The 25,836-nt window shown below is 40.9% G+C and overlaps 1 protein-coding gene across 4 annotated transcripts in view; it reads left to right on the top strand.

Moving 5' to 3' along the window:
* Positions 1-936: 936 nt before the first annotated feature.
* Positions 937-25,836, top strand: part of MATN2 (matrilin 2) — a 78,361-nt gene continuing 53,461 nt past the window's right edge. For 3 of the 4 annotated variants that reach the window (XM_054190886.1, XM_054190885.1, XM_054190883.1), the window contains exons 1-3: positions 1,201-1,291; positions 9,658-9,825; positions 23,348-23,917. In XM_054190886.1, the coding sequence (XP_054046861.1) occupies positions 9,672-9,825; positions 23,348-23,917 (724 nt within the window). In that variant the 5' untranslated portion in view covers positions 1,201-1,291; positions 9,658-9,671. Of the gene's footprint in view, positions 1,068-1,200; positions 1,292-9,657; positions 9,826-23,347; positions 23,918-25,836 lie in introns of those variants that run through there. The other variant, XM_054190884.1, reaches the window with a different exon arrangement.

The raw sequence follows: 25,836 nt of genomic DNA, 5'->3' as shown, positions 1-25,836 counted from the left end.
GGTGAAGAGACAGTGAGCCTCTGTAATGTGGGGAATACACAGAACTTCTGGTACAGTATTAAACAGCAAAGTTGATTAATAAAGTCAAATAAAAATTCCCCCTTCTTCTAAGCTGTCTCTTACGAAACAAATAGATGCCTTATTGTGCTGACTCACTGCCATCACACCCCTTCCTCCAGTCTCCAGCTGGGATACCTTCCGTGTGTTCAACCTGCCAACAGCAGCAGGCTGCACAGCCTCTGGGAAGAGCTGGTGTTGGGATTTCTTATGTGTAAATTGGAGCTGGAGCTGCCAAGCTGAGCATTTTGCTGGGCATTCACATCATCTTCTCACCACCACACTTTCTCTCCTGCCTTCTTTCTTCCTCCAGCAACTCAACTGGTACTTCAAGCTACAGGACAGTGAAATCCTCAGGGGTACAGATGCTGAATTTTGAGGTGATAGAGCATTAATTGGGACCGTGGCTGAGGCCTCGTCCTGTGACACATTATAAAGGATGAAACAGAATGGGTGAACTGTTCTGCACCTGGCTCTGCTGGCTTTGCTATAATGTCTATCAGTGCTTGGCTGCCTTTTTAATTTTTTCCTTTCCTCCAGCTACAGGAGAGGTTCAGGAGCCATTGCTCAGAGCGAAGGACAGGGTGAATCTGGACCTTTTCAGTTTGAGATTTGCTTGACACGTGTCCCATGAGGGCCGTCGATCCCACTTCTTCCCTCACGGCAGACGGGGACAAGCGGGAGGACAGCCCGCGTCCCTCACACGGGGCCGGCGGGAAGGAGGGGAACCGCGTCCCTCAGCCGGGGCCGGCGGGAGGGAGGGGGGCGACAGCCCGCATCCCTCACGGGGCAGGCGGGAGGGAGCGGGACCGCGTCTCTCACACGGAGCTGTCGGGAAGGAGGGACCGCGTCCCTTGCACAGGGCAAGCGGGAGGGAGCGGGGCGACAGCCCGCGTTCCTCACGGGGCCGGCGGGAAGAAGTGGGAACGCGTGTCTGACGGCGGAAGCGACCGAGGAGAGAGGGGCCCGGCCACCCGCAGCTGCCGCCCAGGGAAGAGCCGCCTCTGGAGGTCTGGGTCCCATGCGGGGGAACCCCCCTTTCCCTCCCCTCAGTACGGCAGAGCCGGGCTACGTCCGCTCGGGAATGGGGCTGGCGGGAGGCGACAGCTCCCGGGGGGGCGGGAGGGGGAAGCGCCGTCCGGGGCCGCGCCGGGGGGGAGGAGGCGCTCCCGCGCTCGCTCCCGGCCGCCGCCGCTCCCCGCCGCCCAGCGCAGCGGCCCCGCCAGCCCCTCAGGTAAGCCCGGTTCTGCCGCCCGCGCTGCCCTGCCCTGCCCTGCCCTGCCCTGCCCAGCCCAGCCCAGCCCTCGCCTCTCCCGCCCGGCCGTCACCCCCGCCCGGGAGCACCGGCTGGGCCGAGCGACCCCGGTGCCGCGGGGTCCCCTCCGGGATGAGGGGGGCGGCCGGGGAGGGCCTCGCGGGCGGCGGGGGCCTGACGGGGAGCGGGAGGCCGAGGCGAGGGGCCGCGGCAGGGTCCGGGGCTGGGTTAGATGGTCGCTTGCTGGGTCCTGCTGGAGTGGTTTGTGCCGCTGGTGTTTCAGCCGCAGGAGAAATGTTTCCCTTTCCTTCGGACTGCATGGGGCTGAGCAGACCCCCCTTATGTCCTCTTCCCCGTGCGTGCTTCAGTAACTCTTTTAACAGTAAGGAAAAGCCATGCTATGTTTTAAAATCAGTGCAGAATCGGAGCCAAACTTTAGCTAGAAACATTTGTTAGTGGGTAGCCTGCAGGTGTCTTTACCAGCTTCCAGCAGGACAGTATGCGGCTTACCCCGCTGCAGCAGGTACAGCCCTGCAGGTAGCCCTGCACTGGAGCAGTGTCACCTCTGTCATGCAGTGCGGAGCTGCCCGGACTCCTGAGAGCAGTGCATCTGCTGGAGACAGAAGGAGTGGAGAACAGTTTGCTGCATGTCATATACTTGCCCTGGAAACCCAACCTAGATGGTGCTCTTCAATCTTATAAAAATTGTTGTGGCATCTTTAATGACTGCATATTCCTGTTTCAGAAGACAGTTCTTTCTGTGTCAGACTGGCTGCTGTCATTGTTTAACCGTGGGTTAGTGGTGACTGAGAGGGAATAGTGCAATCTACTGATTTATGTAGTACTTCCTAAATGTTTGGGTTTTCTTTTGGGGCCGTCATTCAAGGGGTGAATGATTCCGATAGCGACCTGCAAAGGTGACGTGGTGTGTTACGTGTTATAGATGTGCTACTGTCAGGCAGCTGACTACTTCAGAACAAATCATCACACTGAATCCCATCATAAATTCTTCTTAAATCAAGAGCTTAATAAAATACACATATGGCTTTTCCATACAAAATCTACAAAATAATTTTTGAATTATACACTTTTCATATAGAAGTGTCAGCTTTAAGCTCTGGATTTTTTTAAACTTTTCCTCACGTACTATATATCAATATGATTATAAATATATTCATTAAATTAAATTTGATTTATTTTATATCTTAAGAAAATTTAACAGTCAGTTACACAAGGCTGCAGCTAAGATCCTCAATCTTGCACTCAATATTCACACCTAATTACTTCATGTGAGTCTTTCCACTGACTTTGTAGGGATTTCTCATGAACAAACTAATGCACACTCTAGTGCTTATGAGCTGGGACCCTGGGACCCAGCTGTAATAGTAAAATATGTTTTAGTCTGGGCAAACTAGGGAAAGGCTAATCAGATCTAAATACTCTCCCTTGACTTATAAACTATCTCCATGGGAGAATAAAATGCTAAGCACTGCTATTTAATTATAATCTGGACATCATTATCAACCTCCTTTTATGTAGCATACTCATCGCTAGATCGTGTTTTCATTACGAGCAAGGAGTATTTGGAATGGAGTGGTTTTGATCCCCAAATTACTGTTTTGCGCTGGTGCTGGTACTGGGGTCAGTGTGGGTTTGCAAATAATTTTCAGAACTACTGAATCCTCTACTGTAGCCTTTTTTTTTTTTTGAAAAAAAAAAGAAAAGCCTTTCTGCTTGCAATTAACAGTCTGTTATGGTTTGTGACTGTACTTCACAGACAAAACTAAGCAGCCCACATATGTATTGTATGTCATATAATATATGCTTTCATATAAATACCTACTCTTCATGGTAAAAGTGAAGTTTCTCAGTTTTCCCATGCTACTCTTCTGGGAACTTTGTGGAAACTCTGATGTCTAGATCAGATTCGGAACCAGAAAGTGCAAATGAGCCTTCCCCAAAAGAACAAGATAATGAAAAGGTCTATTGTCCAAGTGGCAACGGAAGAAAATCATAACATAGAGACTGATGCTGTCATAAAATAAGAATTCCCATTGCTAAAGCTTGCTGTCTGACCACTGGAAACTATGCAGAGTAAACCATACTATGGGTTCAGTGTTCTACAGCATCACCGTTAACTTTTATATGGCAAGTTTCTGAAATTACTGAAATGGTCGTCAGCTTCAGCTCTGAGCAGGGGTTGGACCTGGTGACCTATGGAGGTCCTACCTGACCTAAATTATTCTACAATTCTATGATTTAGTAGTTATTAGTTTTACAACAGCGATATCAGGAAGTCTATATGTGATTTAGATGAATGACTTAAAAATAACTAATAGATCCCTTAATGTTCTTTTATTTCATTAGAGTTGTAGAAAATCAAATTACAGATCTAGTGCACATACTCTAAGCCCTTTAGATAATGGAGTCCATTGTGTAAAAGGCCTACCATGATATTTACACCTCACAATAAAATTTAATGCTGATCTTTGCTCTTTCCGATACACTGTATGTTTTGGTGTGTATACTCATCAAGACACGTGTGTGCTTGTCTGAGCTCTCTGCTTGAATAGGCTTTTCTTCCCCCATCCCCAAGGCTCTTCTGATGGCTTCCAGAACGTGGTTGCCCTCCCATATCCTGTAGTGCCTTCAGCTACACTCTGCATACTGGTACTCATGTACAGTTCTGGGTTTGTGGGAATATTTGGCTGACTACCAAATGTCGTTCCCCTCCCTTCTAGGAACTGCTCTATAATACATTTTTGGGTCTTCCCTTTCGTGTTTCAACATGCAAGTTAATATAGTCCACTGTCACATTTGACTTTATTAGTCCAGGATACAGCTCAGCTGTGGCCATTTGTAGCAGCAGTCAGAACAATTAGATACTGATGGAGTTTTATCTGCAGCCCGATTGCTATACAAGTCAGGGGGACTTCTCAGTACAGAGAGCTCTGGAATATCTTTATAGCTGCCCAGGTAGGGATATGTGCTGGACAAAGAGAACCATATGAAAGCATAGGAAACAAAGCTGGAAGACTGTGAATCTGTGGTTGTCATCCTGTCCCCATCACTATGCAGACATGTCTGGAAAAGGCAGATTGCCATCGCATGTTAGGATCGTGTCCTTCTGCGGACACAAAACAAGGATGTGTGGCCCTAAAACTTCCTGTCAGGAAGTAGACCTTCATGGACCCATGCGAAGGATTTGTCCAGTCTCCTTGTGCTGGAGTACACAACTTCTGGTCCTAAGCCCACTGCAGATTTGTGTTACTCTTACTGTTTAGACACACGTTATTTTAGATTGATAAAGAACCGTTTCATGTTGCCAAGTCAATGGTTAGTTTTGTTGTCGTAGTTGCCTGCTGTGCTGTTAGGAAAGCTGTTTGCATTTTGGTTGTCTGCCTCAAAATACACCCCAATTACTAACTGACTTCTAGATAATTGGTTTCCCAGATCCATCTGATACTACTGACAGCATGAATAGCCAAAATTAGCCTCTTAAAAGGAGCTAATGAATGTGTTAACAAGGGAATACAGCTCTGCTGCTTTGCAGGACTTAGTGCAGTGGTGGATGGGTTTTACCTGCTTGAGTGCACATAGTGCCTGCCATCAGGTTTGGGAGGCAGACAAGGAATTTAGAAACTTAGAGCACCTGTAACCTTATTTCTTCTTAATGATTTAACCATATCAGTGAGATGCAGTTGACAACTGTGATTTTAGGGGATTTCTACCTGTCCTGTGTTGCTGAGCTTAGTGAGGCCCTCCTTGTGCAACAAGGAGACACAGAAAATCCAGTGCATCATTTGGCGGAACAGGATGGCAGTACAGTGCTCCTTTTTAAGGATGAAGGCAAGATGGTGCTTTTTGTTGATGTGCTAAATATCATCCTCTTGATTGTGGGCGGCAGCCCCACACCTGCATAGCTAGGGACAGATATTTTACATTGTGGGACTCTGCAGGACTCTGTAGCTATTTTTCAGAGCTGGAAAATTCCCGTCTCAGTAATCTGACACAGAAAGACAGGGGAAATTATTGGTACTATGTCCTGACACTCATGCCACACACAGTGATTTTAATGATTAATGGACTAGTAATGCCTATGCTGGCTTGTGGATACTGAAATACCTTGGAACATGTTATAACTGATAGTTGACAGACTTTACAGTGCCTGCTCTCCTTGATTTTTTTTACGTTCTGAGGTGATGGGATTAAGAATGAGATATTTTGTGGCTTTCATGTAATAAGAGCTCATTGGTTTTCCAAGTAACTTACGGTGCTTGCTAACTGGGGGACACAGGCTCTGATTTTATTGATTTACAGAGGTCGCTTGCAGTTTCTTTAACTTCAGTAAAAGCTTTTGCTATAACTGCAGTTTTCTGCTATCTTAAAAATGGGTAGATTTTCTTCAGAATGTTTTCCCTTTTATGCGCTTATGTTCTTTATAACTTAAAAACACTGAAGTTAGATATGCTGGCAGCTTAATGAAAGTAAATGTCTGTCTCTCTTAACTATCAAACAAGGAAAACTGAAGACAGCCTCTATAGTGGTAATAACTGCTGCCTGGGGTGCTTTTTTTGTCTTCCCTTTCCTTCCCATCTATGATGAGAAATTATATAGGGTTCAAGAGAGGGGATATTATCTGCAGTTACTAAAGGTGTTGATGTTCCAGGTAACTGCTGAGAATTGCCCCTTCTGTGCATTGTGGCAGTTCTAGTGGCAGCTGGAGAAGGTGGAGAGGAAGGGGTTTGTGGAGCGCATGTTTCTGATTTAGCCTTGGACTGCAAGATAAGGAAGAAGACCACCTAGAGGAGCAGTAAACATGAGCTGAAACATATTACTTCCGAAGTTTTCCAATTTCTTTTTCAGCAAGATCTGCCCAGCAAAGACAGGTACGTTTTTAAGGTACCTGAATGAAAAAGAGGTAGCCTTCCAGGCCAGTGGAAGGGTTTCCCAATTCTGTGTGAAAGAAATTTCCCTGAAGTGGGGTAAGAGATGGAAGGACACTGACTTCACCATGAGCCACAGAGTATCTCTTCTCCCTTGACGTTACTTAAGAGTTATCACACTGAAGAGGACAAATCTTAATAACGTGCACCATGCAGTGGAGAAAGTCATTGATTTATCAGCACAGCACTGAATATTCAGTAGTGCCTCTGTCCAAAACAGCCATCAATCCCTTATGAGGAGACTTCCATGGAAAAATATTTGAAAGGGTAGAAACAGGCTTGTGTTGTTTGAGTGCTGTCCAACAAAGGAAGTAGGTATTTTAAAGATGAAGTCACAATTTCATTTTTCAGTATTCTTACACTGTAGTTCATGGAAACTGAAAATCCATAACAATGCATCAGAAAATTTATTTTGTTGCATGGTTATATGGCTAAGCAAGCACAGGTAAAATTGATAAGAAAACACCATGGAAATATTTAGTTCTTGACTAGCAGCCAGTTAGGGACCAAAGGAAGCCTGAAAAGAACAAGAAAGCCTGTCTATTTACTTGCCATCTTCTATGAGAATCTCCTTTATACCAAACATCAAGACAGTGGCAGATATTGCAAGCAGCCGTCTCCAGATTGTACCTCTGTGAGCAGCAGTTGCCTGTTTACTCTTAGGAGCTTCTTCACATGTCCAGCAGACCAGTGTGCTCTGCTGACTGCTCCAAGGTTGCTGTGAAAGCCCTGCATAGGACCCTCTTCTTCCTCTCTCTACGGGTAGAAAAATGGAGTAGAGGAAGCCATTGCATCTGGTGCTCAGCCTGGTGGAGCCCCATGTATTGCTCCTCTTGGTGTCTTTTGCTTTTGAGGTTTTTGGGATGTTTTCCATGCTGTGACTTGGTCTTGGGTCTGCCCATGGAAGTTGGCTCCCAATGGCATAATGCTGAATATTCCTGCGGTGACAGCTGGAATTGAAGTGCTTGAAACATATTTTCCAGGTAGCCAAAAAGCCATGTTTGTAACATTGGTACTTTGGGAATATGTTCTCAGCTTGGTAGACCAAGGCTTAGCCAGCCTGGATGTCATGTGAAGCAGCAAAGGGCTGTGTCAGCAGCCTGGCTTAACCTGCTGGGAAAATGAGGTGCTAAATACCAAATGTGGTGCAAAACACCATCCAGCTTCCAGAGTGAAGACAAGGGATCTTGCAGAAGACCCAGAAAATCAACAGAGAACTGTGGGAGGACTGTATGCAGAGAAGCCATGCAACCACAATGCAGACTGGTCATGTAAAAATGCAAGCAGCAGTGGACACCAATAGGTACCTGGAACTAGAGCAAAGCACACAAGTCCAGACTGTCATCACTTCAGGAAAGCAGCACAGAAGCTTTCAGTGTGGATGAAGGGGCGGCAGCAGGCTCGGATCTGTGGTTACCACATACACAGCCTTTTTCCTCATTGTGAATGGATGCAATTTCACTTTAATTTTTATTTTAGATTATCTTATACATCAAAATTGTAAGAGGCAACTAAAGCTGCCCTCTGTTAAGCATTGCTTTCTCTTGAAACAGCATTTTAAAATACTGTTTGTGAGGGTAGGAGTATGTCGATAATTTTTTTTTTTTTTCAATGAGAATTGGATCTTTTTTGGTGGAACTGTAAGCAAACTTATTTTCTGGTTATCAAGCTGGTAAGGATAAGGAGATCTAAGGTTTCTGAATCAAAATTAAGTACTGTTGAAGATAGAAGTTATGCTAAGTTTGAATAAAAAGATCCCCAGAAAACTAGGCACTGTTATTCAATGCTTTTGTTTCTTTAGTACCCCTTCCCTGTTACTTTTCAAAGGGACTGGTAAAATATTCAAAATTGAAAATTTACTGCGTTAGCATGTTTCAGAATTTGGTGACAACTAATGAATGCTTATGTAGGCATTTCGGTTTATATAATCGGCTAATTATAGGATATTTACATGCTCTATAACCATTTTTCTAACAAAATTCAAAGACTTAAAATCATAGCAAACACTTTTTTTTCCCTTGTTTCTGAAGTTGCTTGGGAATAGTTGTGAGCCCAGTGAATTTGAAAATTGCTACCAAATATCAAAAATTGCTGCAAAATTATAAAATATGCTAAGTGCCAGAATGTAGGAGAGTATATTTTGGGATACTTTGCAGAGCTGGTAGGACTGTCCCGAGTTACTTCTTTATCATGTTTTTTTTGGCATCGTCCTCTTAGTGGATGGTTCAGTGACATGTGAATGTGCTCTGCCACAGTATTGTTGGTTCTCTATTAGTGTGCCATCAGGAACAGGTAAAGTGGCTTTAGCCCAATCCCCGCATCTGTTTAGGATGGATAGGAAGGAGACATGGGTTAGGCCGCTGATAACTAGGTAACAGCCAGATCAACCCTTTGAACAGGCTGTTCATGCTTGGTTCCTGTGACAGCCTTGCAAATAAGCATGAGAAATATTTCTCTACACTCCCTAGCGCTCTGAGCGTGGCTTCTATGTTTCTAAAACATTGGTGCTAGAACCAGCATCTATCCTTGAGGTTCATCTACCTTGTGTGCTGGAGGAGCAGGCCAGAGAGAAGGGAGGTCTTGCATAGCCCTTTGTTGCTGCAGTCCTGAGAGGTGAGAAAACAACCTGGGAGAAGCTTTCGACAGTAATCTCTGGCAGTAACAGCTGTTGCCTCCAGATTTTCAGTGGTGTGAGCTGTTTGCAGTGTCCATCTGTTCCTGACTAGAGCACCAGAAATACTGGTGTATTATTAAATACCAGAAAATTTAATTTTTTGTTGCCACTATTTCAATCGTCAGCTATTTACATACATCTCTTTCCTAGTTTGAATGTCCTTAAATCACAGTTTACCTGTTACTGAATAGTATTAAAAGTTTAAGCAAGGCTGGGCATTTTGAGTGCAAAGATTTGGTTCATTTTGCTCTCTGGCATATACACCAGAACATGGTGTTCGCGTTTGGGGATGCTGAGTGGGATACACAAAAGGAAAAATAGATTGATAGACAGAAAAATAGAGCGATGTGTAATGGTCATGCTGGACAGACTGAAGAATGGTGTATAAAATCCCTATATTAGAGAGAAAATACTCAGAATTTTATGTTCTGCCAGTTCCTTTTCTTGCCTTAAAAATAATTGATTATTATGAATGACTGTAAAAATCAAGACATTTTAAATGTTAACTATGAACTTCAACTGAAAATACTTATAAACACTATGCAGGGTCTGCTAACTGCCACTTTATTATGTAGATCTTTCTTGAAGGTGTAGGTATTATTGCATGCCAGTATATCTGCATGTGTGTATGTGATGGGAGGGAAGCAATGCGGCTGGGTGGCTGATACGGTTAGAGCGTGTCTTTTTGTGTAATCAGAGCTCTCATCTCCTCTTCTTTATTGCAGTTTCACATCCTTGAATGTCCCTCTATTTCTTGAAGATGAAGAAAATGATTGCATGCTTCTTTCTGCTATTCGGACACACTCTGATTTCCGCTGCCTCTGTCATGGCAAAAGATCTCCCTGGAGGACATTTCACCCGAAGAAGGGATGTTAACTCACAGTCTCTACTAGGTAAGTTATAAAAAAAAAAAAAAAAAAAAAACAAACAAAAAAAACCAAAAAAAACAAAAAAAAAAACCCAAACACCACCACCTCAAATACAAATGATAAAGGGCATGAGCAGCTGACCCAACCTTGGCTGAATTAGTTTATAATAAAAAGGAGGTTGACATTTGCAAGCAGGAATAGAGGAAGTTTGTTAACCAGTTAGTAGCTGTTGAAAGGTGTTTACTTTTGGGGTACTGGATCTACTTTATGTAAGTGGTACGAAATAAATTTTTGCTACAGGACTGTTGTCTTGGAAGAAAGACCTTATTTTCACTGTTTAGAGAAAATAGATATTGATTCATGGAGGTTCTGTCAAAGCTGCCTTTTACTATGCCAGCAGGTTTTAGCTGTCTATATGTATGTGCTGTGCATAAGGATGATTGAACGGAAGTCAGTGGCTATTGAAATGGGGCTTATCATGACATTACTTTATGTTAATCTCTTCATTTTCTCAGGTTAATTTTATTTGTAATGAGTAGCTCATTTTTGCTGAGAAGAGGATCTGGCAGTTTTAGCTTGTGGCTGTCATATTTTAAAACATGAGGTTCATCTCTCTCTTGTTGATCGTTGCCTGTACGTCATCAAGCAGTTTGCTGGTCAACTTTTTCATCTGCTAACAGTTTGTGACTTGGAATAATTTTCTTTTGCCCACTGTTTAAAGTACTTGTCAGATTATGAAAACATAGCATGGATGAGGTTTGGACATGACCCATCATTAGGGATTCACGATGCATATCAATAGTAGATCTCTCTCCTGCCAGAGGGAGATCTTAAGTGGCCTTCCTTGCCATAAAGGTCACCTAACCTAGGTAAACACGAGGAATGTGGAACGTCCTGCAGAAGGTGTATTGGGAAGAAAGAAGAAGAAACAAAGCCAGAACAGGGGAGAATGGGCGACAGAGAGTGGAGCACCGAGTTTTATTAGCGAAACTCTTCTCCAGACAAAACATAATCCTTTAAATATGTAAAATTCCATAAAGTACCATTCACAACCTGTCCTTTGTTAACTTAAAACTATTGGTTTTCAATTCCTATAGAACAGATATAATCCAAATGACAATACGTTTCCCTTTCTTATTCGTATTTCTCAAAACTAATAGATGGGGTTCTGCAGCTGAAGGCTGAAAACCACACTGTGGAGATCTAGTCCATCAAAAAATATGCATGTGGAACAGCAAAGAGAAATATGCACATTCACACCTTACTCAACAAGACTCTCAAACTTTCTAAAAATCCTAAATTCTAAAATGTGATTAAATAGCAGCCCCTCCTGAATATTTTAGGGCCCCCAGCAAATACCCTAGGTGAGCTTATTACTTTAAGAAATAAACTGTCTCTCTATAAAAATTAATGCAATAGCAAGGTGTAATGTGGAGAAACTGAAAGGTGTCACATTTCTCAGCTTGCCTTTTTTCCCTATGATTTTAAAAATTGCTTTTATAGCCTCTTTTTCATATTTTAAATAGTGGAAAATATATTAAAAGAATTAGCACTCAATATAAATCAAAATGTATAGATGAAATTATTTCTTCTTTAAAAAGCCAAGCGATTTGTGGTCCCTGTAATTTGAAAATTCTGGATCCCTATTCAGTTTGGCATGTGCAGGATGCAAACAATTCTTGCAGCTCTGGCTGAAAGAACCTTTTCAAGACATTAAATGATGCAAGAAACTTGGGACATTCTCTGGTCCAGCCCGGAAAAGTACGTGGCAGTTTGGAGTCAGACTCATGGGCCTTGCATTCTATTATAATAAATTAGGTCACCTGCTTCAAATTCAGCAGTGCATATAAACAGTGGCATGGTTAAAACGTGCCTCTCTATAAAGAACAGAATGTGTAAAATGCATGCCACTCTCTGCAAAGCTGTAGTGTTCCTTAAATGACATGAGAAAGAACGGAGCCAAACCATGATCTCAGTGACATCAAGTCTATTGACTTAATAAAATCAGTCCAGACTTACAGCAATTTAACAGGGATCAGAAGCTGTCCCATTCAATATAATACGTGTATTATAAATAGTGGTGGTGATGACAATCGCTGCTGTTGTGGAAAGACTTGGTTGGCAGGCAAAAGTGAGCAGTAGAGCTGCAAAGAACCAACAGATACCTGGAAAAGTAATAAAAGCTCAGGTTGGGATTTTTTGGGGGGTGGAGGTCTCTATGTTTCTAGGGCTAAAATGAAGGATTATGCTATGTAAATAGTAGTAGTATTAAAATAATTGTATTCCTTTTTTCTTCATTTTACCAGTTTTTAAAACAAAAGTGTACTGCTGTGGCAACTATTTACTGGTAAAATACTAGTAGTGGCTATCTACAGAAGTAAAAGTCCTTGCGCCAGGAAACTGACAGCATAAATAAACAAAATGGAATGGACAAAAAATCCTGTGGGATTGTCCATATAGAGATAACAGTACTTTGGGATCCAGCTTTAGGAGGTTTTAATTTTTCGGCAGCCATGCACTAATACTGCATAGATTTCTTAATCGTCTTGTTAGAACTAATAGCCTATCTGCTTTAACGAAGGTTTCAGAAGGAATGAGCTATCTTTTCTATGTTTTTCTTATCACCAGTCTTTCTGCTAAACCTCGGTATGTGTTGTCTTAATTTGGCAGATCTTTGCATCACTTCTTGTTTAACATGATACCTTTATAGCCAATTATATTTGTATATAGCTAATTATATATAGCTAATTATTTCCATTGAAGATCTGAAATTTTTTGTGCAAGGATCCATTGAACATAAAGTTTTGGAACTCTCTCTTTGGCCCTTGAAAGCCAAACTGCTTTGAATAGGTTTGACTTTTCAGGCTTTTCTTTTCTTAAACACTGAATCAAACTTAAAAGTATTTAAAACTTGTCAATTGTGCCAATTTAATTAAATTTCTTAACACTTCCTTAAATCTTGCAGCATATTAATTGTAGAACATATGTAGCTGGTTTAGTGTTAGAATATACATGTGTATTTCTTATAATAACAGAATTTGTATTAGATTGCTGGAAAATAATGTTTTAATGTGGGTGGTTTTGTGTTTTAAAGGATCCTTTCCATAGTCTTGCAAAATCTTGTGAAGTAACAGAACGAAATAACATGGTCCATTTGTCTTTCCTGTGGAAGAGGGCGGTCACCTCTCCCCTTAAGCGACATATGAATTAAATTTTGCCTTCTCTTTCCACTCATCAGTAATTTGATCCCAAGTATTAGATCTTTGGCTTTATCCTGATTCTTTAAAGGAAATTAGTCTTTTGGTTTAGCATCTTCTCTTTTAAAGGCTTTATCAGAGCTCTGAAGAGTTTTTACTGAGCTCTGTGACAAAACCATAGTTCCTGCTGAGTGCAGCTGCTTTGTTAGATTACACACAGATCATTGAAAGCACAGTTTGGCAGCTTAGCATTAGGGTTTGGATACTAAAGAAAAGCAGTAATGGAAATATAGTTGGCTACATGGTTTTAAATATAAAATTATGTCTATTACGTTAGCTAATTCCATTCAGATATAGCTGAAATGGACTTCAGCACCTAAACGCACTAACCAAGAGCTGTGTCAGTTGTCGAGAGTGGTGAATCCCATACTGTGATTTCAAGGCCACGGTCAGAGGTCCACGGCACCTTTCAGCAGGTTCCATGCTCAGAAGCAACAGGTACCCAGTCCTTGAAAGATGGAGCTTTTTTGGTGTTTGATGATGTGGAGTTTTTTGGTGGAGGGGATTTGGGACCTACTCCCTACTGTATCTTAATAATTTATTATAAAACAAGGCAAGGCAAAAAATCAACACTGGAAAAACCACAAATTTTTGTGTTTCGTTTTTTCTTGGTGAACTCTGTTCTTGTAAACTGGGCATGTATTTCATGTCACATGGGCATGTTTCTGTGGTGGAGTGGATGCATGGGAATAATTGAATAAAGTGTGTAATATTCTAAGCAATAACATTTCTTCTGTGCCTTAGGAATACAAAACATGCACCTACCTGGTTTTGAAAATAACTATTCATGTGAGGAGAAAGGCTCATTTAGAGAGCATTCGTTTAGATACTACATGATATTAGAAGAAAGAAACTACAAGAGATTAACTGATATGCGCAAAATTGAAACAGAGAGGGGAAGGGCGGCCAAGAAGGAAATGTACTTGGCTCCTGTTCAGTAGAAACTGCTGCTAAACACAAATGTCCCTGTCTGTGTTAAATTATATTTTGCAACAAAATCTATAATGATTTATCTCTTGGTTGTATGTATATGATTCCACTGATAATACGGAAGGAAGAAATATGAAGTACACTGAGTGCTCACTAAATTTATGTGCTCACTCACTACAGTCAGTTAAAATTATTCCAAACATTCTTGTAACCAACCTAGTTTTTAAACTCGTGTGTATGTAATTTTAGGGCTCAAGATGATTATCAGGTTAACCATTCTGGGTTAAATTTTAGCTGCAAATCAGAGGGGAAAATATGTGACAAAAGGGAGTCTGGTCCATGATGCTACTGAGGAGTGCAGGTAAGATTTCTGTTTAGTTTTGGTTGAATTAATTGTACATTTATACACTAAGAGCTGGCCAGAGATCTCCAAATCCTGCTAATGTGTACTGATGAACCGACATGAGATGATAGCTGCTGTAAGAAACTCATTCACAGCTTCAACACATGTGTGTATGCGTTATTTCTTTACAGACGTACATCCCTGCCAGGTTTTTTTGTCCTCAGAGACATTAAGTAGACTCATTGCAACTGAAGCCTGCATTGTAATTGAAGTCAGAATTGTGTCATGGTAACTATATAACGTGTTTGACATACTATGCTGGTATAGTATTTGGAGAGATCAGAACTGTTCCAGGCAACACATACAGGTTGGAAGAGGCTGCAAATTGCATCTTTTGAATGATTGTGTGTTTAGTTAAAATATAAGCAAAATCCTTTTCTAATTCCAAGATAACTAAACTTTTATAAGGATACAAGGTAATCAAATATATATCAATTTAGACCCTCTCTAATCAAAACATAAAATTGCCGTATAAATATAGATGTCATATTTGGAAAGAGAGAGAGCAAAGCATTTTAGAGTCTGGTAAATCACCTGTTTCTTCCTTCTGAGGTGCATAGGTACGTCTTAGAAACATTGTACCTCAAGGCATTATTAGCAGTTGTATGCTTTGCTTCCCAGTAGTGATTGTCTCAATAGCTGAGAGATCTCCTGTGGACTTTATGCCACGTCTTTAAACTTCAGCTTTCACCTTAGTCTCTCAGCTGTCAGCCTCTCCTCTGCAATAGCTGTTGTCTGTTATCTACCTGGCTGGGGTCTAAAACAGGAGCAGGAAGGTTGCACTTGCTCAGACCACCCCACTCTTTCAGATTTCTGGGATTTGTTCACAGTGGGAGACTCTCTCTCTATGGCTCTGAGCCTTGGTAGCCTGGCTTGTGCTGAGGCTGTGCCTCCCAGCCCCTCACAGGGATTCTGGAATCCAAGAAGATGAGATCTGAATGGTGATCGTATCTCTGCCTGGCCAGTTGTTCCCTGAAGAAGCTATAATCCCCTAAGCAGGACCAACTGATGAGCTATGAGGGCTAACTGAGACCAGGACAGACCCAGGGCTTTGTGTCCTATTCTGAGTACACTCATCTGCAGCCAGCTGTCATGGAGATCAGAAAGTCTGGATTTTGGTCTGTGTTGGCAATTTTTAACCTCATAACAACATTATGTTTGCCGACTTTGTATTTAGTATTCATTATTAATTTTCAAGTCATATGTCAAAATAGTATTCACTTTTCAGCCACTTAAAGGGCAATTCAGTAATTAATGCTATCTGAGATATAATTCTATGTCTAGCAGCGCAAGAAATTTTCTGTTTCAGCAGTATTTCTTTAATGTGTGTTTCCTCTAGCAAAGCCTTTTCTTTTCCCTCCTTCCTCTCTTCTCTTCTCTCTTCTCTTTGTTTTCATATTCCTTTATCTTTTCCCCCATTTTTTTCCCTTTTCGCCTTCTCCTTTTTTTTTTTTTGAAGTGGTTTGTAAGTTTTCCACAAGGAGGAAAGAGTACTTGCTGGTACAGAAAAAACTGGGTCATGTACTAAACTGCAAATGCTCATTGTGTTTCTGAAATTCCTACAGCCCCCACAAATTACTGTGAAATACCATTTCTGTTTGAAAAAGAGTTTGCCTTTACAATAATTCAGTGAGTAAAATTATGAACTCTGGTTATATGTGTATATTCTCAAAGACCTCAAAGCCTCCGCTCTGTGTTTTGTCTTGAAGGAAGATGAGGCCAAAGGAAAAAATACTGAGTGTTCAAAAGTGTGGTGGTTTTGCCTTCATTGCGGGTACTTTTAACTTAATAATTAAAAAAGCACATATGTGCAAAATTAACTTGAAAATCCTGGAAACAGCATTTACATAACTTAAGGAATGTCTCATTTTATAGGCATGAGTGGGTAATCAGACACTATTGTGATGGAAGACAACATGCCTTTAAATTGATTTGAAAACTAGAAGACACCGTCTGCTTATTTAAGTACTGATGAAGTGGTAAAAATAATGGAATGCCAGTGGGCATGATGTCCCACATATTTTGGGGAGCAAAGAGACATGGTATACGGCACTATCCCATGGTGCTGTTTATGAAACTGTTCTGGAAAAGAGTCTAATACTAAGACTGTTACCAATGGATAGAAATATTTTGTTCCAGGTCAGCTGATCACTGAGTAATGTTGAGGTTGCTAACAGCTTTCCTCGTAAACAAAGACATGAGCGGCTTTAAAAAAAGTATGGATACAAGTTTTTAAAACATTAAGTTAGTGTCCTGAAAGGAAACAGCACAAACTCATTAAGGTCACATTTTTTCACTGCGTTTGCTACACTACTACTGGCAGCTATTTACTTTTTCTCTCTGTTTCTTCTCTAATAACTTGTGTGTCCTTCCAACAGTGCCCCAGGTAGCTCAGGCAAGATGGGAGTTTCAGATCTTCAAGAAGAAAGATACAAAGATCATCTTCCTCCATGCAACAGCCACCTTTTTTTGGTGTTGGTTGTGATTTGTTCTTTTCCAGATGTGTGCAGGAAAAGACAAGAGTCACAGGCACAGTAAATGCCTCCAGGCTGTCTGTGGGAACTGGATTCAAAGTAGCATTAACTGTGTGTACTAGGAGGCTTCTCCATCATGGCACAGAAAATGAATTCCTCTCCTCTCATGGGTGCGAGCTGCGCTCAGCTGAGAGCATGTAACATTTGTTTTTCTTGGGAAGAGGTGGGTAGATGTTGATGCTGCTGGGCCTGGCGTGGGAATATCAGGATGCTTCATTCCTCTGTCCAGGTGTTCCCCCTGCCTGCAAGGGAAAGCCGCCCACTCCCTGGTCCTCCTGACCATGAAAGAAGGCTTCACTCCTGTCAGGAAACCCAGCAGTTTCCATCTCAGAACACCTGAAATATACAAAAAGAACTAAGAAACTTGAGAGTATCCTTACACCATAGTCTGGCTTCATGCCAGAGACAGCACCAATCTCAGTAAAAAAATGGAGAAATACTAGGAGTCAGTTTTTTTGGGACTTTGTATTAATAATGACCTTGATATTTTGTAAGGATGACAGGAAAGGAGTAGAAATAGTGAGGTGAAACGAGAACAAGGTAATGGACCCTCCTATAGTGACTGATAATGAAGCGTTTGCATATAAAAGGAAATGGAAATCTTTGGACAAGAGCCTACTGCTGTACAGTTCTCCCAGAAATTTTGAAAGTTCAGAAAAGATTTTGTCAGAGGCAATAAAGAAATATCTGGAGGCTGTGTTGCGTTTAGAGAGCGTTCCCAGATGAAGAAATTTGTAAGGAGGAATGGGTGAGCTGCCAAACTCATAATGAATCTTTGGGTTGGGGCCAGAGGCCCATGAGTTTGGGGAACGGCGCAGAGCAGGGATGAGGCCAGGGAATAGGGGAGCAGGTCTTGGACCCAGGGTATGTCCCAGAGACAGTAAGAGGTGGAGTCACCTGCAGAACGGAGTGCCGTACATATGTGTGCCAGGAAAGAGGTACTGAGCAGTTTCTCATGTTTACTTCAGGAACTAGGTGTGATTATATCTGAAATGCACTATACCATCCTTTGCTCTTCTTTGAATTAAAATTAAAAAAAAATAGGAGAAGTTAACTTGCACAAAATGTCTCATTAGAGTCAAGAAGTGCTTGGAAATACTGCTATTCTTCATTTACTGTTGGCAACAACCACAGAGTGTGTTTTCCAAACAAAACCAATGTTACAGTCACTGCTGTGTACTTCATGCTTGGTCTTTGCAAATGAAGCTACTGCAGTTTCCTAGAAGGTGTACGTAGGTAATAAATAGATATATCTTTCTTCCCATCAGAGTATTTTGCTCTTGGTATATTTATGAATGAATTCCAAATTTGAGTATCCTTTATTTGTATGATTGTATGGCAAGAAGGAGTTATACCAAGATTTATAAAGAAAGAAGTTCAAAGAAAACAGAGGCAAGTAAGGGTGAGGGGTAGAGGGAAAATGAAATAATAAAGTGGCAAAGAAAGAAGAGAAATTTTGGAAGCAGTTTTATAATGTGCTAGCTGGGAGAATAGTTTTCTCCTCTTTTATTTAATTCTGAGTGAAGACTTTTGTTCTGTTGCTCAAAGATAAAATCTAAAAATAAACCTGGTATTATTGCTGGCAATGTCGCAGGATGTGTAGTTTTTTGTATATACATTACTATGGAGTGAGCTAAGAAACACAATATATTGAGTCTTAAAATTGCCATTATTGCATTGCCTGCTCAGGCAATAATTTTTCTGTGATCTCATTTTTTCTTAGCTGATCTCATCCTTCCTTTTTGCTTAAATTGTCTTAGTCTATAAGAAAAATCTTCATGGAACTAATATTTACTTGTTATAAATTACTTGTTCAATGTCATAACTTTGCTGTAGTATTTACCAAATTGAGCTAACCTCCTTTTGCTTTGCATACAGTAATAGCCTTCTTTAACATTTATCCATTCTCATGTATTAAGATAAAGACCTACATAACCAAACAAGTAATATCCATATTTTTAAAAAACTATTAAGGAGTCATAAAGATGTAGGGCAACAATAGAAAATAACTCATTTTTAAACAATCAATCTTTTCAAGGGAGCTGGCTTGCAAAAACTTTTGAAAATTTACCGTCTAAAATTTGTGTCCTTTGAATGTGTTCGGTTTGAATATCCCAAAATGGAAATGTCTGAAGAAATTAAACAGTGCCAGGGGACATTCTTGGGCATTGGGACTTCACCATTATTGTTGCTGTTAAATTGCTGGAGCTGTCTCTGGCCCACAGCAATCATCACTCCCTAGGCAATCTCCATGCATGGTTTAGAGGCTACAGGGGACGGGGATTATCCTCAGTAGGCAGTTTGCATACAGCCACTCTGTTTTAGTAGGAAGGTGGGTTTCATACTGTGGATGCAGGCAAGCTGGCCTCTGAGCTTAGCTTGTAGCTCTCTGGCACTGAGACCAGTGGTATGAGACGGCCTGCTTCTGTACTACTAAATACCCTGAGTTTACAGAGTGGTTGCATCCACACTGCTTATTAGGATGGGCCCCTGGCTCATGAAACTTCCCATATCGTGCCTGAGGATTGTTTGAGAAAATGTTAATTGTCCTAGGCCAAACAATACCAGGAACTGTTCTAATGATTTAGCAGCTCAGAAGATTCAGTTCCAATGCCCATAAAAACTCCCTGGCGCTGCTTTAGTTATATTAAGGCAATGTAGCATTAGTTAGAAATAAGCTGAAAGGGTACAAACATACTCTCAGAGACCCTGGGTGGGTGAGCTAAGTCAAAGCAGTGTGTGTCAAAGCCAAAGTAGGGGTTCAGGACTGAGCATGATTTGCTTTGAGAAAGAAGCAGAGGGAAACCTTCAGGCATCAGTGAAAATAATTTAATGGAATTTTCATCTTTAGAGGAAACTAAGATGCTCAATGTGAAATATTCTTTTAAGCTCTATTTTATGTGTCTAGGTAATTGGATCCCAGTTGGATTCTACCAGGGAGAACTGAAATTTCATTTCACTGTTAATTTTGTGAAGGTGGCATCACTGTAACTGTCATTTACAGACAAACGGGATATTGAGTGGAGGAGGAGAATATATTTACTGTTGACTTAATCTTCTAAGAATCATAGAATATCAGGTTGGAATGGACCTCAAGGATCATCTGGTCCAATCTTTCTTAGCAAAAGCACAGTCTAGACAAGATGGCCCAGCACCTTGTCAAGCTGAATCTTAAAAGTGTCCAATGTTGGGGAATTCACCACTTCCCTGGGGCGATTATTCCCATGCCTGATTGTTCTCATTGTGAAAAAGTTTCCTCTTGTGTCCAGTCTTCCCTTCCCCTTCCTCTTCCTCTTCCCTTCCCCTTCCTCTTCCCTTCCCTGGCTTTGGCTTGCCTGTCCTTGTCTTGCCTTTGGATAATACAACTCACATTGAGGGGTTTTTTAACTTCTGTGTTGGCAATACAAAACCTCTGCTGACTTAGAAACAGGTTTATGGATGAGTAGCTCTTTTCAATGAGTATGTCACTTTTCATAAGAAGAGTGGAAAGGAATTACTTTTGGGTATGAGGATGTTTGCCAAAGTTGTGAGAAGTCCTGTGTTTAAATGTGAGAGCTGGTAGGAGGAAGAGGTTATAGTTTACAGGGCAAGTGCAAAAGCATGTGACCGCTAAAAAAGTATCACTGAAAATTTATCTGAGGGAATGAGTGTTCAGATCTGTTAGTCATTACAGGTTGCCACTCCTCAAAATACCACCCATCTGGAGTTTTGCTTAGTAAGAGAGTTACACTTTATTTTTCATTGAGCCCATCTCACCTAAATCAACATTAATAATTACAAGGTTATTAAAAATCCCCACCAAGTCAGAAGACAGAATTTAAGTACATTTTAATTTGGTAATGTTTAGTATTTCTATAGACAGAATTTTGCGGGTGAAAGTACTTTCAAAATATACTGTTACATTCAGACTGATAGGTTTTTCTTAAGTAATTTAGCACAATGTGGTCTGTTTCTGGTAGTACTATCCACTAATGCCGTCCAGGTTTTTTCCCACCAAGACTCATGCCTGACTTCAAAATACATAACAGTCTCTTCAGACTGGGATCCAAATCTTTATATTCAGATTAAAAAGATTCAAAACCATAGGTCTAGTTTTGAATTGTTTTAAGGGAAATAAAATAACAGTCATTTTACCCTTCTCCCTCCTCTGTCCTGCCCGTCATGTATACGGAAATATTCTTAGCCTTTTTTCCGTAATTACCTTTCTTTCCACTTGCTCTGCTCCCACAAATCATATTGTAGCGTTTTCTTTGTATTAGTTTGTATTACAACTGGAATATTTCATGTTATATTAGTAAAAATAATTAATAATTAGATATGCCACTAAGATAATAAGATAGAAAATAGTTAATATGTCAGGATATCTGTATCCCATTAGAACTGGAATTTTGTTTCTGCTCAATTTGGCTTGCATTCAACATCCTCTGATTTTGAAAGAATAAGCAACTCGAGCATATTCCTACGCTTATGAATAAAGCCAGACTGTAGACTACACATGAATAAATCCAGGCAGTCATTTATATTGTCATCAAAGAGCATTTTTATTCTATGCCCACAAATGTTCTTGGTAATCTGTGAAAGAGGCCTCTGAGTTAACAAGTGAAAACAGGCATCTCTCTCACCCCATGCCTTGGCAGAAGCACATGGTTCACATTCATCAGCAGTCACAAGTGAACTCATGTAAAGGCTTGTCTACAGACAGATGTTTTTCCAATTGAGTCTTTGATTGGCCCACTTCTACTTGTGCAGTATGACATGACCTTTAATTATACAGTCAAATACTACTTTTCCACCACCCATTTGCCTCATTCAGTGCACAAGATGGGTGAGAGTGCACCGGGAATTGAATTGGGTTGGGCAATAGGAGAGATTACTGATTAGGGCTATCTCAATTTAGTAAAATGAGGATGCCGCTGCAGTTTGATGATCATTCTTGCCACAAACGGTCAACTAGCTACCTCGCAGTTTTATTCATAGCCACAGGAATTTACGAACATGGGCAGACACACTGATTGAAGCTGTAGCAGACAGTGTCCTGTCTGTGACAGTAGTCAAAAGTGGATGCATAGAGAAAAGTTTAAGAACAAGACAACACTACCTACAGGGTATTCCCCCAACTGACATGCTTTTATGGCTCAGGAGTTTCCTAATCTGGAGGGGTCTGTAATGTAGGTATTGAATCTCCGTTGATTTCTCTTCACCAGCATCCCATAAAGCTCTTTAAAGTCCTTTTCATCTCTTGCCATATATTTCCTTCCGTGGCAAGGCTTGTGGTTCACCTCCGCCTGCTCGCCTTAAGCCTGCCAGGTGCTGGCTTTCTGTGAGTGGTCAGCCCCTATCCATTCTCATCATGCAACTCGCGCATATGTCTCATATTCTTTCCAAAAAGAAGGATGCTGAGCAGAAGCCAGAGGATCTATACCCAGAGTCCCAGAAAGCTGGTAGCATGCCCAGAAGGCAGACAGCGTTCACTTCTACTGTTATCCATGATAGCTTGGCCTGATTGTGCGATTGTCAGATATAGACATACTCTGTGGTATTTCTGCTTCGGAGGCTTTTGGAAAAAAAGACTGTTGATAGCTGAAACAGAAGATTTCAGGAAGCATATGAGTGGTCTTTTGGCCAAGTTGAGTGCCACTGTAGACAACAGGATTTTCTCTCTGATGCAGCCACAGAATTTCTGTGTGATGCTGAGCTAGTCCAATAGACGAGACTTTTCCCAGATGGCCATTAATTATGCATTTGAAATCATGGGGTTTGATTTGCAGAAGTGCTGAGCACTCACAGCTGCAGTTGACGTCATTGAGAGCTGTACTTTCTACATGCAAAGTCCTGCTTAATGCCAAGTTCCCTGAAAAATCAGTCCCTTCACGTCTCGTATCAGTCACTGCAATTAGCAGATGCTTTTGACCTGAATTTCTGTGTGTTCTGTTTTGCCTGTTTGAAATGGAGAACTGGTACCCCACTGCCTCATTGGAGTGTTAAATTTCTAAATTCTCAGGCATTACCACAAAAAGCATCACAGTGCAACCCACTTGAATAGTAACTACGTAATTCAGAGGGGGTTTTCATCCTACCTGGGGTTTGAGGTCAAAATCTCAACAGCACTGACAAAACAGGGTACAGCACAAGTATCTACCCACTCCACTGCCATTAGCCCTTCTGAGCACTGATCTCACACAAAAAAATTTAAAAAGTATATATATACTGATCATGTATAACAGGCAGCTTTTATTATTTACTGGAGGCCAAATTTATATTGTTCAACTAGCCTTGTTCTGGCATCTCCTATTTTTCCTGTATTTTCCCAGCACTTGTCGGGGTGTTTGTTTAGACAGCATGTTTGAGACATCAGGTCAGCCTGAACCGATTTGCATTTTTAAATTCTTGTAAAGTATTTTTGTTTGCATTTTGCCTTCCAGAAAATACTTGCAACAGTAAACGTTTGGACCTTGTCTTCATCATTGACAGCTCTCGCAGTGTACGTCCTTATGACTTTGAAAAAGTGAAGGAGTTCATTTTAACCATCTTGCAGTTTCTGGACATCAGCCCTGATGCCACCCGAGTAGGTCTGATTCAGTACGGCAGCACAGTCAAACAAGAGTTCTCGCTGAAGACTTTCAGGAGGAAGCAGGATATTGAAAGAGCAGTGAAGAGGATGATGCACCTGGCAACTGGCACCATGACTGGCCTGGCTATTCAGTATGCAGTGAACATCGCATTTGCAGAGTCAGAAGGAGCTCGACCTCTGAAGCAGAATGTGCCCCGAATTATCATGATAGTGACGGATGGGAGACCTCAGGATCCAGTGGCAGAGATTGCTGCTAAAGCTCGTAACTCGGGTATCCTGATTTTTGCCATTGGAGTGGGAAGAGTGGATATGAACACGCTGAAGTCCATTGGGAGTGAACCGCATGAAGAGCATGTGTTTCTGGTTGCTAATTTCAGTCAGATTGAAACACTGACCTCTGCCTTCCAGACTAAACTTTGTGGTAAGGTTTTTGTCTATAGATTTGAATGCATAGATGAAAGCAAAACACAGAAAAAAATATGCATTATAATTAAACTTTTTTTTTTTACATGGAGCCTTATCTGTTAGAATATATATATTGAAAAAAAGGGAGACTGGCCAGACAACATTCAGAACAGCAGTCATACATATGGGGAAAAACTAATTCCACTGCTAAGTGCCATAAAATGTGATCTAATTCCTAGTGGTCATAAGCAGTGAGGCAAACACACATACCATGATTTTCCTATTCATTGCATAATAGCAATAAATTTACAACCCTCTGCAATTTGAATATTATACAAGTTGTTTCATCTATAGATTTTAAATGTGGTCTACCTTAGTACCGAAACTTCAAACTGATAAATAGTATTTTGGTTATTTAAAAAATTCTAGGGAGTTCCTGGAATCCTCTTCCAAAACTTACATGTTAATTCTGTGCAAATAATTATCTCTGTGCATGCCTTGTGACTGGAAGTGAGACACAGAGACATGGTAGTGTTTTTTTCCATACCTTTTAAATACAGAAAGTTAAAAAAAGCCATTACAGTGATATTATTCACTCATACAGTAAAGTAAATATTTTAATAGACCATAATTTGCAACAGAGAAATCACTTCCATCTGTAATTCCCTGATAAGAAATTACCTTTTACAAATATTGTGGCATACATAATTCGTTTTATTCCAATTTGTGTACTTAATATAATTTCTTTTTTTTAGTTTTTCCTGAGATAAATATGAAAGATCTTCATCCAGATTTGGCATTAAGCTCAGGCATTTTCATCAGAGTCCAGAAAAAAATGCATAGTGAGATTGAATGCTCACTCATCTCTAGGGATGCTTTTGCCAGAAAAGAACTGAGGCTTATTGTCAGGATAGTCTGGAGAATTTTCCTTACTTGGTCTTTTCCAAAATTGTTTCAAAGAGCAACAGGGCTCCAGCTGAACCGCATCAGCAAAAAACACCATCACAGACATTCATCAGATAATAGATTTTTTCCTCTTTCTTCCTTGCCATATTATTAGCTGGCGTAGTAAGATACATTTTTAAAAACCAAGAAAGAGTAAACTAAACATGGATTGCGAGTTTAAATGGAATGAACAGCAAATGCTTCAAAGCTTCATCTTACTGGATTTTTTTAATTGCATTTTAGAAACAAATCCAGTACGAATAGCATTTAATAATTTTTTTTTCTGACTAGTGTTCAGTAAATGTATTAGAGTTTTATAGCTCACTTTTAATTCAAATACATGTGATCCTCAATAAAACCATCCCTCAGCAGATGGACAAGTATAGAGGTGACAAAGATTGCTGCTGCCTCATTTTCTCAGGAATGCCTCCACAACATTTGCTGTGTCAGGAATTGAAGGTGAGATCCAAAAATGCACTTAAAAACCCAGGCCCAGATGCAACAGAGAATTTGCACTGTTAGATTCTTACAGATTTCAACTTAAATGACTAAATTGCAGATAGATCCTTAATATTTTATTGCGTCTGGGCTGTGAAGCAACGTTCAGCTTGCCGAATTTCAAGAGAGCAATCTAAACATCCATAGCCTCTGCTTCCTAGAGCATCTACATTCCTCCCAGGAAATGTCGTTAGGTTTTTTAAGTCCTCCCCAGTGTGGACCAGAGGCAGTATCATTGCAGCTGAGTCGAACATATGGACACCTTGTTTCTTTGCTTGAGCAACTGAAGGCACCCGTCTGGTCAAGTCTCTTGGTGTGCAGTCTGCTGGGCTTCAAGCTGTGGTAAAAGATCTTGGCACCTGAGCTATCCATGTGTCTGGATTGCCCTTATGTCTGTGGCAATGTGTCTTCATGGACCCTGTGAATATAGGAGAAAAACCTGGCTAAGTGATGAAGCTCTGTTGGGAAAATAAAGAGTAAACCAAATTAACC

This window comes from Rissa tridactyla, chromosome 2 (assembly GCF_028500815.1).
Source record: "Rissa tridactyla isolate bRisTri1 chromosome 2, bRisTri1.patW.cur.20221130, whole genome shotgun sequence".
NCBI lineage: Eukaryota > Metazoa > Chordata > Aves > Charadriiformes > Laridae > Rissa > Rissa tridactyla.
The sequence above is the reverse complement of the archived record's forward strand: the minus strand, read 5'-3'. Positions and strand labels throughout refer to the sequence as shown.